General features: G+C 37.6%; 1 protein-coding gene across 1 annotated transcript; it reads left to right on the top strand.

Annotated features, from left to right (window-relative positions):
- Nucleotides 1-718: 718 nt before the first annotated feature.
- On the top strand, nt 719-10,618 carry LOC128132881 (uncharacterized). The gene is made up of 6 exons (XM_052769880.1): nt 719-813; nt 7,188-7,809; nt 7,996-8,244; nt 8,625-8,733; nt 8,926-9,163; nt 10,114-10,618. Exons 1-6 carry the CDS (start codon nt 719-721, stop codon nt 10,616-10,618), a joined length of 1,818 nt encoding a protein of 605 aa, XP_052625840.1.
- Nucleotides 10,619-14,236: the final 3,618 nt, after the last annotated feature.

The following is a 14,236-nucleotide window of genomic DNA, read 5'->3' as shown; positions in this document are numbered from 1 at the left end:
AGAACCTGCCCATGCCAACCCTTGAATCACCATTAAGCAAGCTAAGAGGAAGGTTACCGCTGAGAAGAAAAAAGGATGGCTTTTCATGAGGAACTTTCATGAGAACCTTCGTGCAGACCAGCCTCAACTCACAGTGATTGATCTTGAAAAATGGAGGTTCGATGACAAGTTTGGCAATCGATCGGGAATTAAGATGTGGGTATATAATGCTGACTTGAATCTGTGGTTGGCGAAGAGGAACTATGGCACTCCGGAATACTACAAGGATACCCACGACTTTTGTTCCTGGACAAAAGTCGATATTACAGAACTTTCAAAAGCTCCATTCCACAATCCTTCCAAGGACCCTCAAGCCTTCAATTTCAAATACTTTCTGGAGAGGCAGGTCAAAGAAAAGTTTACTGGAATGAAAACTACAAATTCTCTTGTTAGAAGAGATCCGGAGCTGCTCGATCCCAGGACCAACAAGCCAATGAAAATAGTGTTGTGGCCTCCTACTAAATAGTTGAAAGAAATTCATATTCCTCAACATTTTCAAGATGGATATCTAGATCGTATGGAATTTTGGGCTTTTGATGAGGTTACTGCCACAACAGCAATCAATTTTTCAGACAGAGATATTGTCCTTCATCTTGTTGAAGTTAAAGATCTTTTGAAGTTCAGGGATAGAGATATTCACACCTTGGCTAGACATCAAATAATCTACAAAACATAGATCATGGAGCCAGATGCCAAGGAGTTCACGAGTATGGTTGCTCAGATAATTGATAAGAGGCTATGGATGGGGGCTATGGGAAAATCAGATGGGATGCTGTTAGAGAATCCAAGATAAGAGAAGACTGAGTTCATGCTAGCCACAAACCAAGGGGGAGATTGATAGGTCATAAATTAGTGGTTTGGGCTAGGCAACTATTTGTAAAAGTCTTATAGGGTCTTGGTCTTATAATGTGTATTTTGGTGATTGTTTGTGGTTGTGTTGGTGTTCTCGTCCGTGAACAGGTTTACAGCTGTGAACGCATGTTCGGCCGTGAACCCTGTTCACGGCCAATCTGTTCCTATAAATAGTGTCAGATTCTGTCATAATAGAGTGGCGTATCAGAAGTGTTTACGGTCATTGTGTGTGTGTGATCAAGGTGTACCAGATGTTTTAGCTTATAAACTTGTGTATTGCTTGATAAATCTCTTCTTCTACTCCTTTCTTGTTCGTATTTTTTTATCACTGGTTTGGATCACTGAATTGGGACTCTACACCGGTAGCCTCTATTACTTCGTCGATAGTCTCCTGTTGCAACAAATTTTCCAGCAAAGAAATCCATTATTTAGGTGACCAAAAGTTCTCCATACCATAGGTGAAAAAGAGAGATGTTGAGGGGGAGGGTTAAGAGACACGAACAGGAAACACTAATTTCCGATTTGATCTTATTGTATCTTTTGTTGGTAGTTAATTTTCTATTTTTGATTTTTTTGTCTGATAGTAGATTAAACAAAAATGAAATTATTAGGATTAAAAAGAAGAACGGAATGAAGCGTTGTGGTGTAACCAAGAATGAAAAAAATAAAATTACTTTAGAACTCAGTTATGTATCTTTCATCTACACTTCAAATCAACGATAACTCATATTGTGAATTTAACTGGTGTAACATCTTGTTATTCAAGCACCTTTATAGCCTCAAAACCCTTTCTTTTATCAGCCTCCACCCGTCATATCGACCCTTGAAAAACTGAATCCATTCTTAGAGCATCTTTCAGCCCTAAGTGTGTATTTTGGTGATATTGAAAGAGGAAGAAGGAAGAGGAGACCATCTTAGAAGAGTGAGGCAATTTGGATCCAGAAAGACATCATCATTTGGCACCACTTAGAGGTAAAAAGCTCTGATCTTGATGAAGCTTTGCTTAGATCTTGATTAGCCATGGGTTATGTTAATTTTGGTCCCATAAGCTTGATGTATTTGAGTATGGGTTACTCTAATTCCTTTGAGTTATCCTTTCAGACATTTTTGAGTGTTTAGAATCATAAAAATGTAATCTTGGTCCTTAGTTTTCCCCCATGCATGGACTAGGATGTCTTAATGAGTTAATAAGTTAGGGTTTTTGGTATTGAGCACCTAATAGAAATGCAAAATTATAAAGTTGGAAACTTTATGATTAAGGACATCATTTGAGGACTGGATCTGGATTTAAGACGAAAGGGATTAAGAGATTAAGCTCTTAATAGAAGGTGAAGCTAGTTGGCACATACATTAGGTGTACACTAGAGTATGCTCAACGTACTTTGTCAACAACCTGATTTTTGTCAACCCTTAAGTACGCTAAGCATATAAGCTGAGTACGCTAGGCATACTTAGATGAGTCAACTCAACTGACTTTTTGAGTTTCGTTTTGACCAAATTTTTACCAAGTTTGACCTAAAGGTATTTTGAGTATTTTGAATTATAGATTGAGTTTAGTCGTTTATCATTTAACATGTGACCGGTAGAGTAGATATTCAGAGCAGTGTGATGTTCAGCTATCTTTTCAGACTGAGGGTGAGTTTCCTCAATGTACCCAAGGGTCGAAGGAACTAATTCCTGCACATTATTCTGTTATTTAGAATGCTAGCTATTATGTGATTTTTACATATATGTTTGTATAATAGATTGTAAAATCCCCAAGGTGTGGCTCACTATTGTATGATCAGGTTGAAATAAACCCCAAGGTTGGACCCATTATGGTATGATTGGGTTGAAATGAACCCCAGAGTGGGGCTCACTATCGTATGATCGGGTTGAAAAAAACCTCATGGCGGGCCCATATTTGTTTCTTGGATTGGAATCTACCCCACGGCTAGGCACGGTTTATGTGTTTGGTATGTTGTATTTTGGGGAAACTTACTATGCTTTATGCTTATAGTTTACGTTTATGATTTTAGATACTTCCGATACAAAGGGGAAGAGCCCAACGTGATGGCACAACATCCTCCCCTCATATTTCCCACACTTTTAGATACTATTACTGTGATGTTTTGGATATTTTACACTATTATTGACTTGGATCTATTTGGTGATTGAAACTATTGGTTTTTAAATGAAAATTTTTATCATGGTTTTGGGTTGTTACAAGTTGGTATTAGAACCTTGGTTTGAGGGATTCGAGAACACTTTCGAGTGTCTCAGAACTCAAACTGAGGAAATGATAATCTTTTCGAAAGAAAAAGAAATTGAATTTATAACAAGATTATTGCTAAGAAAATGGGGTGCAATGCCTGCAGTCAGGCACACTCAAGTAAGTGGTTCCTAAATTATGCATACCTATGTATTATGATCAGTATGCCTAATATGTGAATTGCATCCTAGATTAGGACTAAGGATACCTTCAGGTTTCATATGATAGAATTACCTGATTTGTATGACACCTTATAGCCTAGGAGGATTGGATTATATGTATTACCTTTTGGATTAGTGTCTAAGTCCATAACTATAATTGGTATGTACTTGACCCGACTTGGCATGGTCCATTTGGGTTGCATGGCATCATGCATTTGGATAGACTATAATGAGAGAAATAACACTTAAGGTTTATTAATATATTATAAGTTCTAATATATTAATAAGATTATTTAATTAGTATTGATCAAGAATTAATTTAGAATCAATTAAGTGATCAAAATAAGACTAATTAAATATATGGATTGATTGTGTAAATCATCCATACTTTTATAATGGGCTAAGTCTCCATGGATTATCAAGGTGAGCTAAAACCCATATGATGCTCCATGTTGTATTTGAACCCATGGATCCAAGGAAATGGAAAGCCATGACAATTAGGGTTTACCCTAATTGTGACAAACTATATAAAGATCATATTCTTGGGGAAAATCAGCCACTAGTGTGTGAAGAAAAGGGCAAGCCGAGTTCATGAAGTATCATTTCTCTCTAAGTTCTTGCAAGTGCATATGATGTTGTGTGAACCATTTGATGTGTCACACTTAGGGCACTAGGCTCTTAAGCTCCATGGAATCAAGCTACACCAAAAGGTATGTTATTCTAACTTGTTACATTCATATGAATCAATGTTTTTTAGGCTAGTTAGGATAATACCTTGGATATTCATATTTGCATGTATAATAGACAAAACATAGATCCAAGGTATTTAGGGTTGCATGTACACTTTGGAGTGTTAGAATGCTCATAACCCAACAGTGGTATCAGAGCCTAGGCTTGTTTTCTTGTTATACTTGCAAAAATGGCTGAAAATTTGAATTTTGTTGTTGTCTGCACAACAGACTCACCGATTCCATGAAGGAACTCGACGAGTCCAAGGCAAAACTCATCCAACTCGACGAGTTGGTTCATGCACTCGACGAGTTGGACCCCCTGACAGCATATATTCGATTGTTTTTTGCTGGAATTGGACTAGGAACATTACCCTAAGCTGTTTTTGAACAGATAAACTTGTTTTTGATGTGGTAATGTTCATGCTAATCCAATTTCAAAGATAGTTGTAAATAGATTCATGTTTTGTATTAGTTTAAGTGTTATGCTAATTACATGAAAAAGTTTGATTCCAATTATCTTGTTCTTATGAGTTGCTTAGATTAATAGAAAAGTTATGTGAAATTGTTGTTTTCAATCCAAATTAATCAAAGAGTTGGTTCTAAAATGTGTTTTTGTAACTTGTCCTCAAGTTATATGGAAAGTCACATTTAAGAATCATAAAACTCATAAAGTTTTCATAAGTTATGAATAAAGGAAGAGTTATTTCCTTTAATGGTTTAAAGTCTTCCATAACTTGTCCTCAAGTTATGGAACTTGAAGAGTTTTTTAATTAAAACTCTTTAAACTCATAAGTTATGGAATTAATTAGTTTTTGAAATGTTCAAAACTTTCTCTCAAGTTTTGGAATTAGAAATGTTTTCCCTAATGAATACTTTAATTCCAAGTTAAGCCCTTAGAATTTTAAAAGTTAAAATTCAACCCTTATACTTCATCATATTATAAGTTAATAATATATATATATATATATATATATATATATATATATATATATATATATATATATATATATATATATATATATATATATATATATATATATATATATATATATATAAGAGCAAGTCAGTCTTACCGTTAGTAGGCCTCATTCACAAAGCCGATCTATAAGGGGGGTATAAGGTTGTTGCCTATAAAATGGCAGCTTAATGGGTGTTCACTCTCACCCACCGCTTCCTTGACTGGTTGAGGATTGTTAGCCGAATGGGTAGGACAAGGACTATAATTCTCCCTTCTTTAAAAGTATTAATGATAAATATTAAGTAACTAAACACTTTTATAAATTCCCAATCTTAGTTACCTAGGAAAATGTGAATTTGGTGCTAACCCATGAAATTACACTTTGCACTTTGCTTAAGTCGTTAGTGGAGCGTGTGTGGGTAACAAGCACGCTAACCTAGATTTAACAAGGTAGGCTAAGGGTAACTTAATGTTTTATCATAGTATCGATGGAGCGCGTGTGGTTAACCGACACATCTATTGAGGGGTACATATTAAGGGTACCAAGTATATTTGCATGGTTATTCACACCTTGTTTTGTGATCCTCGGCATCCCAGTCACAAAACTTGAGATGGCACAATCGAGATTGAAACATGCCATTGAACAGTTCAATGAATCTCAAAAGATCTAGGAGTTTAAAATCCAAGTAAAAACCTAATAAATTATTTTGTTTTTCGTGGTGGAAATTGGTGAATCGACATTCGCCTACCTTCAAATATTTTATAGCTTCGATTACAGCATCACTCTTACAAGTTATAAAAGTATTGTGTTGGGTCCTATCCTTAATATTTCATATTGGGTGTTATATTAAGGACTTAAATCAACTTACTTAGATATCTCTCATATTAGATATCTGGTTTAGACATCTATGATCATCCCAAATCCCTTGGAACAAACCTTCCTAATGAAGATGATGTCCCATGATTGGCTCATGGAAATCATACTTCTTCTCTTTCACCTCCTTCAATTATTCTCCCTAACCCACAAGTTCTTGAAAAGATTAAGGTCACTTAAGCCTTATTGGCAAGCGAAGTCTATGTGTGCTCACTTCTTGGAGATAAAGTCACATATTGACAAGCCGAGACAGTTGGGTGTCAAAGTCTTTAGAAAGTTGGATGTTCAATCACTTTCTAAGTCACATAGTGAGTTCCTTTGGGACTACTATGAAATAGACTATAGCATGACTCTTAATAATCTTATCTATTTGTTTGGTACTGCTGAATCAGTGATGATTTGGAGGACTAGCAAAGCAAATTTGATTAGAAGATCAACTTCCCAAACTTTCAATAGACATTGACAATGGTAATGTTGGGTCTGGTGTTGCGTCTTCGGGCTCGGTCATTAGTCCATTTATTTTACCCGGTTTGGGCCTGTCCAACCATGGATAATCACTACGGTTAGCATATAAATATTGCATGCATGTATAGCTTTTAGATTGATCATTCTTATTAAGTACTTGCATTGTAACCCTAGCACACCTCTATAGTCGAAGTTCTTCATCGAGCTCTTCTGAGGTGTGAGTTATTAATCATTCGACACTATTGATCCATTATAGTGTTCTTTGCTTATTGAATATTGTTTTTATGTTTGGAATCAATTGATCTACAACTCTTTTATTCCAACAATTGGAATCAGAGCATGAGACTGTGTAATACGTACGTATCTCTTCTGTTTGAAGAATCCTTTAGGGTTTCCACTTTTATCAATATAAAGACGTTGTCTTCCTCCTGTCGAGGGTATCTCTAGTTTTTGATAAAACCCTAAGTTCAACGTTACAAGTCTGATTCTAACTGAACACGTTTATCATGTCTCACGATGACTCTCAAATCAATCCAATCAACATCTGCAGCGGTATTGGATCAACAACAAGAATTCCCATTCTTTATACTCAAGATTATGAAGTGTGGGCACATCACTTCAAAGACTACATAGTTGGATCTGAAGATAATGGCTACTTAATCTAGGAAGCACTAACATAGGGTCCGTTTGTTCACTCTGGAACAAACCAAACAATCAAGACTCAAAAGGAGTATAAGAAACTTTTGGAGGACGAAGACAAGATCCCTCAAGATGAAAAAGACAAATTGTTATGCAATGTTAAAGCCATGAGGATGATCAGATTTTCATTGTAATCCGACACTTTTCGTCTTGTAAGTTCATGCACAACAGCTAAAGAAATATGGGATAGGTTGAAGGAACTGTACTCAACCGATGAGGATCTGGAGCACTCGATCCAAACCTTATTGCTCTCTGAATTCGGTGCTTTCGTACAAAAACCTGAAGAGAAGCTCATTCAAACATTCGATCATTTCAACCATTTGCTTAGCAAGATGATGAAGCCTAGTATTGAAAGGAAGGTGATTGAACAAAATGATACATTAATGAATGGCTTAAGGCCCGAATGGATAGCAGTGGTTTCAACAGTGAAAGCTCATGAACAATTTAAATCATATTCACTGGCGAAGCTAATGGGAATTCTCAAATCCCACGAGAGCGAAGTAACAAAAGAAGCGAAAGTTGTTTCGGGTGTGGGTTCACTGGCCCTTGTTTATAAACGCAAGAATGTAGTAGACGAAGAGGAGCAATCTGATATGTCAGAATGTGATCTGACCAATGAAGAGTACACAATGATGGTCACTAACCCGAAGAAGTTTGCTCGCAGAAAGTTCCCAGCCAATAAGAACCGAAACTGGCAGGGAAGCTATAATTCTGAAAAAGTGAAGGAAGAACCAAAGAACAACACCCAAAAGGACGATGAAAAGAAGGAGAGTAAACTTGTCGGTGACTCTAGGTACGATTGCAACTACTGTCATAATAAGAACCACTTTGCCAAGGATTGCATGCTAAGAAAGATGGCTGAGAAGAAGGAGGGTGAAGATGATGAAGCTTACTACATGAGAAAGTTGGAGGAGATAAAGAAGAAGAAAACTGCTAAGGTTTCCATGAATGCTTTGATTGTGCAGGAAAACATTGTCAATGATGAGTTCGATGGAGTGGAAGTTTGGTCTATAGATTCTGAGGATGAAGAGGTACGCACACCCTCGCATGGAAGAGCATATGTGGCGAGAGAAGGAGTTGTTGTGTCGGCTGGGAGATGCTTAATGATAACAACCGAAAGCAAGCATGAGAAGGAGAAGGTCAAGGAAGACAAATGCTTCGCTGCCAAGCCCATGAGTGAAAAGATCAGCGACTGCGATCAGTTGATCAAGAAGGTACAAACTATACTAGAATCTCATAAAGTGCCAATAACAAACTATGAAAAAGATTTAAATGAATTAAAATCCAAGTTTTCTAGTTTAAGTGGCAGTCTTATGCAAACTCGCTTGTCCAACACTAACCTAACTGACCAACTCAGCAGGGAGTCTTCCAAGAGTGAGGAGAGAAGAATGTGGATTCAGCAGAAGGAGTTAGAGTTAAGTAGCGCTAAGGATGAACTTATTTATTTGCAAAGAGACAATTTGAAATTTTGAAACAACGAAATGTTTTCTGTTTGATAGCTAAATGCCTATATACTAATATCACTCAGTTACATTTAAATTGAGAGATAGGAAAACAGATTCATAAAATGATTTTGCCTTTCCTTGAATTTAAGGAGGACGAAATCATTGCTGAGTGTGAATCTATAATGTCCTTGGATGAAATCTCTGTCACCTACAAATATGGATTGGACAAAATTGAATCTTTCATTGAGTCTAAAGAACGTAAGTATATGCTTAAGAATTTGCTGGACGAAAATGATAAATTAAAAATAAAGACTGAGACTATATAGAAATTTGACTCATCCAACGCCAAATTGAGTTCAGAAAATAAAATCAATTTAGAAAGCACTTCTGAATTTGATGAGGAGAGTGAGATGAGTTAAATCTCTGTAGAAGACATGGTCGATTGTTCAGAATTCATTAAAAACGAACCCGAACCAACAAAACCCCTCATATCTGAAAATTCGGTTGAATACGCTCGGGTGTCAAAGGAAAAATCGAAGACGCTCAAAGAAAAGGCCATTGTCTATCAGAAGGTACAAACTACACCCAACCAAGTGTATAAAGTCACTGGAGTCACTAAGAAGCCAACGGCAGAGTTGACATCGATGGTTGACAAAGATAATGCTGAAGGGTGCGATAATTTCTTCTGGTCTGCTCCCATTGATAATGCAGATGAAACAGTTGGTCTGTCAGAGCAAACCTCATGGAGAGTTATGGGACGATACATACCCGAACCCCTCAACAAGCCCTCAAGCTTTGATAAACCTAGTACCAGTGGTACCAAAGACATACCAAGCGAATCATTTAAATCTACCGGCGTCTCATCTACAACAACCGAAGCTCTTGAAAAGAAAACGAAACCTAAGGCCAATATTCACAAGACTCAAGAGCAACTCGCTGAATAGAAACGCCAGAGGAAAAAACGATACATGAAGAATCTCAATGAGAGAAAGCAGTTCTAGCAGTCCCAAAACCCTTCTTATGTTCGTTCCGAAAAAGCTAGTACTCTTAAAAAGGAAGCACATGTCAAGTCTCATTCTAGCAATGACTACCAGTCATGTAGTCAAGAAAACCGAACGACCCGTTTTGGTTCTAATTCTGGAAGTCACAAGAACCGAAAGTCAAGTTTCAGTCCTAACTCTAATTACGCCAAGAACCGAAAGTCTTGTTTCAGTTCCAACATAAGAGCCCAGAACCAAAAAGCAAGTTACAGTTCCAAATCCCATCCTCCTCACTCTCAATCAAAGCCCAACTTTGTGAAGGACATAAAAGGAAAAGGAAAACTATATTAAGAACCTGAAGTCCAAAAGACCAAAGAGGCAGCTAACTCTAGAACACTCAAGAAAACCTCAACTGTGAAACCAACCAACAATAAAACACACAAGATAAACGAAGATAAAAATAAAATAAAAGTGTACACCATCAAACGAAAAGATGAAACCACATTAATGAAAAGAACATATATGGTTGATCTTTCGGCTGCTATTCCGTAATCTGTAAAAGTCTCACCAGGGCCAAGCGACTTCGAGTTCCTAAATCTGCTTAATTTTTGCAGGTAATAAGTGAGGAGCAGTTTGACGAAGAATGGTATATTGATAGTGGTTGCTCTCGTCACATGACAAGAAGAAGTGAAGAACTTAGAGAGTTTCGGTCCCTTAAGGATGGTGGGTGTGTGAAATACGGAAACAACTCTTACAGCATCATCAAAGGATATGGCATGATAACTAACGGAGAGTTCTCTATACGAAAGGTAGCCTACGTGGAAGGATTGCAACATAACCTCATCAGCATTTCTCAACTTTTCGCAGGAACCAGTTTGAAAGTCTCGTTTGATGATGAGGGATCAAAAATAATTGAAAAACAAATGAAGAAAATTCTGTTAAAATCTGAGCGAAAAGGGGAGATATTTCCTCTAAATCTCAACTTGATAAAAGGAAAGCTAGAAATATGTTTGCTATCAAAGGCGAACACAAATGAAAGTTGGTTATGGCACCGAAGACTGTCCCATCTGAACTTCAAAGATATTAATCAGTTGGTGCTTGGTGATCACGTGCGTGGACTTCCTATTCTCAAATTTGATAAGGAACATTTGTGCGCAGCATGAAAAATGAGCAAGCAAAGCTGAAAGAGTCACCCTACTCGGATCAACACAAAGATCATCGAACCTCTTGAACTACTGCACATCGACTTATGTGGTCCTTCGGCTGTTGAGAGCTTCGGTGGTAGTAAGTTTATACTTGTCATTGTAGATGATTTTTCTCGCTTCACCTGGGTTTTCTTTCTTAAACAAAAATCAGAGGCGACGCCCAAGTTGAAGGCTTTTATCAAACAAGTCGAAGTCCAGCTGCGAAAGGTGGTACGGAATATAAGAAGCGAAAATGGTCTTGAGTTCAAGAATTAATAAAGATTTCGAAGATTTTCTGGCTGAAAAGGGAGTAACTCACATCTTCTCTGCTCCCTATACTCCACAGGAAAATGGGATCGTTGAAAGGCGAAACCATTCTTTATGTGAAGCAGCCCGAACCATGCTGAGCTTCGCTTCTCTTCCACTATAATTTTGGGCTGATGCAATTGCTGCTGCATGCTACACTCAGAACCGATCCTTCCTGAACAAGAGATTCGCCATCACTCTATATGAAATCTTGAATGTTCGAAAGCCAAATGTGAAGTTTTTCCACGTGTTCGGTTCAAGATGCTTCATTTTCAACTCCAAAGAGAACCGAAACAAGTTTGATGTTAAGGAAGATGAAGGAATATTTCTTGATTATTCACTTACTTAAAAAGCATATATGGTTCTAAATAAATGCTCAAAGAAGATTGAAGAAACCTGTTATGTTACTTTTGACGACAATTACGTGAAGAAAATACAAACAACCGAAAGTCCAACGGAGGAAATCTTTCCAGAAACTGGTCAAGTCACGATTCCAATTGCTAATCTGTTTGATGAGTACATGCTACTTTTTGATGAACAAGAAAAGGCAATCCATTCAGAAACTAAAGTAGCAGATAAAAAAATTGATAACTAGAAGAAAATCATCGACGAAGCTGCTAAAGTCATGCAAAACAAGCCTCATCCACCAACCGAGAGGTAGCATCAAAGCGAACCTACTTCATCCGGTGAACATCCAGCTATAGATGACCCTCCTAGTGAAAGCACTGAATTACAGGGGGGAGGGTACATCTACACCAAAAACAACCGACATTCCTTTCTAGGGGGAGAATCCATCAAAAACCTCAACAAATGCAGATCCATTTGAGGGGAGGGCACTAAATCTGACATTAGATTCGGTTCTCCATTTGAGGGGGAGAATGATAATGCAAATGAAGACGAAGAAGTGTCAGAACTGGAAGAAGAAGTCAATGTTGAGCTGGATCCTGCTTATGATCAAAATTACCCCCTTCTCCTAAAATGGACAAAGGATCATCCTAAAACTCAAATTATCAATGTATCATCTGAGGGAGTTCTCACACGTTCTCAAATGAAAGCGAAGTAAACTGCTTTATTCTCTCATGTAGAATTCTGCATGTTTAACTCGTTTGTCTCTAAAGTCGAACCGAAGACAGTAAATGCTGCTCTTGATCAATCTGATTGGGTGCAAGCTATGCAAGACGAACACCATGAGTTTGAACGAAATCGTGTTTGGAGACTGATTCCCACACCTAAGGATGCGTCTATGGTCGGTTTGAAATGGGTTTTTAGAAATAAATTGGATAAAGAGGGAAATGTTATTCACAACAAAGCTAGGTTGGTGGTGAAAGGATATTGCCAAGAAGAAGGGATAGACTATGAAGAGACCTTCGCTCCTATAGCAAGGTTGGAATCTGTAAGAATCTTTTTGGCATATGCTGCACATAAAAACTTTGAAGTTTTCCAAATGGACGTTAAATGTGCTTTCTTAAATGGAGAACTAGAAGAAATAGTATATGTTGAGCAATGACTCGGATTTGTTAACGAGAAGTATCCTGGTCACTGCTACATTCTGGATAAAGCAGTCTATGGATTGAAGCAAGCCCCGAGAGCCTGGTATGAAACTCTTACTCGTTTTCTCAAAATGTCAAAATTCAAGAAGGGTTCAGTTGACCCAACCTTCCTTCGCAAGAAAGAAGGCGAACACTTAATGATAGTTCAGATTTATGTCGATGACATCATCTTCGGCTCCACGAATCCTAGCTTAACAGCTGAATTCCGGAAGTTGATGGAGACTAAATTTGAAATGAGCGCAATGGGTCCAATTAACTTTTTCCTTGGATTGAATATAAGACAGGGACCAGAGGGCATCTTCGTTAATCAGTAAGCATACACGAAGACTCTATTAACGAAGTTCGGCATGACGGGTGATTCCAAAGTAAAGGTTGCAATGGCATTTGGCACTAAGCTGACTCCATCTCTTGAGAAACCAGTTGTTGATATGACTCTCTATAGTCAAATGATAGGGTCTCTTATGTATCTAACGACAAGTAGACCAGACATTATGTTTTTTGTCTACTATTTTGCTAGGTTTCAAGCAAATCCAAGAGAACCTCATATGCTTGCTGTGAAAAATATCTTCTGTTATTTGAAGCGGACCTCATCTCTCGGTCTTTGGTATCCTGCAAAATCTGGCTTCTTTGTTCAAGCCTTCTCTGATGTTGATCTTGGTGGATGTGGATTGGACCGAAAGAGCACAACTGGCGGATGCCAGTTCCTTGATGGCAAACTTGTCAGCTGGCAGTCAAAGAAACAGACGTGCGTGTCTCTGTGGCTTAAGCATCCTATACATCGCATGTTATATGGATACAAAGCCAACTTAGAGACTATGGCTTAAGCATGAAGAAAATCCCTCTCTACTATGACTCTGAAAGTGCAATTCGAATATGTCACAATCCAGTGCAACACTCAAAGACAAAGCATATTGCACTGTGATATCATTTTATCAATGAACACGTTGAAGATGAAAATGTCGAGGTTCCCTTCGTTAAGTCCTCAGATCAACTGGCTGACATCTTTACTAAGGCCTCACCAGAGGCAACCTTTAACAAAATACTCCAAGGCTTAGGAATGATGGAAGTTGAGTCAGTACCGAAACCCTTATCGTCTCAATAAAATTGAACAGGCGAAATAGAGCGAACGCTCGGTCTATTTTGGCTCCTAAATTTTCGGGAACCGAAATGAACCGAACGCTCGGTCCATTTCAGCTCTTAAATTTTTTGGAACCGAAATGAACCGAACTCTCGGTCTATTTTGGCTCTTAAATTTTTAGGAACCAAAACGAATCGAACGCTCGGTCTATTTCGGCTCTCAATTTTTTAGGAACCGAAATGAACCGAACGCTTGGTCTATTTCGGCTCTTAAATTTTTAGGAACCAAAATGAACCGAACGCTCGGTCTATTTCGGCTCTTGAATTTTTGGGAACCAAAATGAACCGAACGCTCGGTCTATTTCGCTTCATATTTTCTAAGGTATGGTTTCGGTTGTACATTTTTGTACAACTTTCTTATTTTTTCGTGTGCTTATCTTTCGTCTTTATTCTCATTTCTGTTTAATACAAAAATCCAAAAATATTTTCTTTTCTGTTTTTTTTCAGAAAAATCCATAAACTACAAAAATATTTTTATTTGTTTTGAAGTTTCTTTTAATTCTCAAACTCAATTCAAATTCAAGGAAGCGAAACACAATGACATTGGGGCCGGAATAACATTCTTCTCTATGTACTAGTTAAGAGTCCCTAGAAGCATGCTGCT

Source organism: Lactuca sativa, chromosome 3 (assembly GCF_002870075.4).
Source record: "Lactuca sativa cultivar Salinas chromosome 3, Lsat_Salinas_v11, whole genome shotgun sequence".
NCBI lineage: Eukaryota > Viridiplantae > Streptophyta > Magnoliopsida > Asterales > Asteraceae > Lactuca > Lactuca sativa.
The sequence above is the reverse complement of the archived record's forward strand: the minus strand, read 5'-3'. Positions and strand labels throughout refer to the sequence as shown.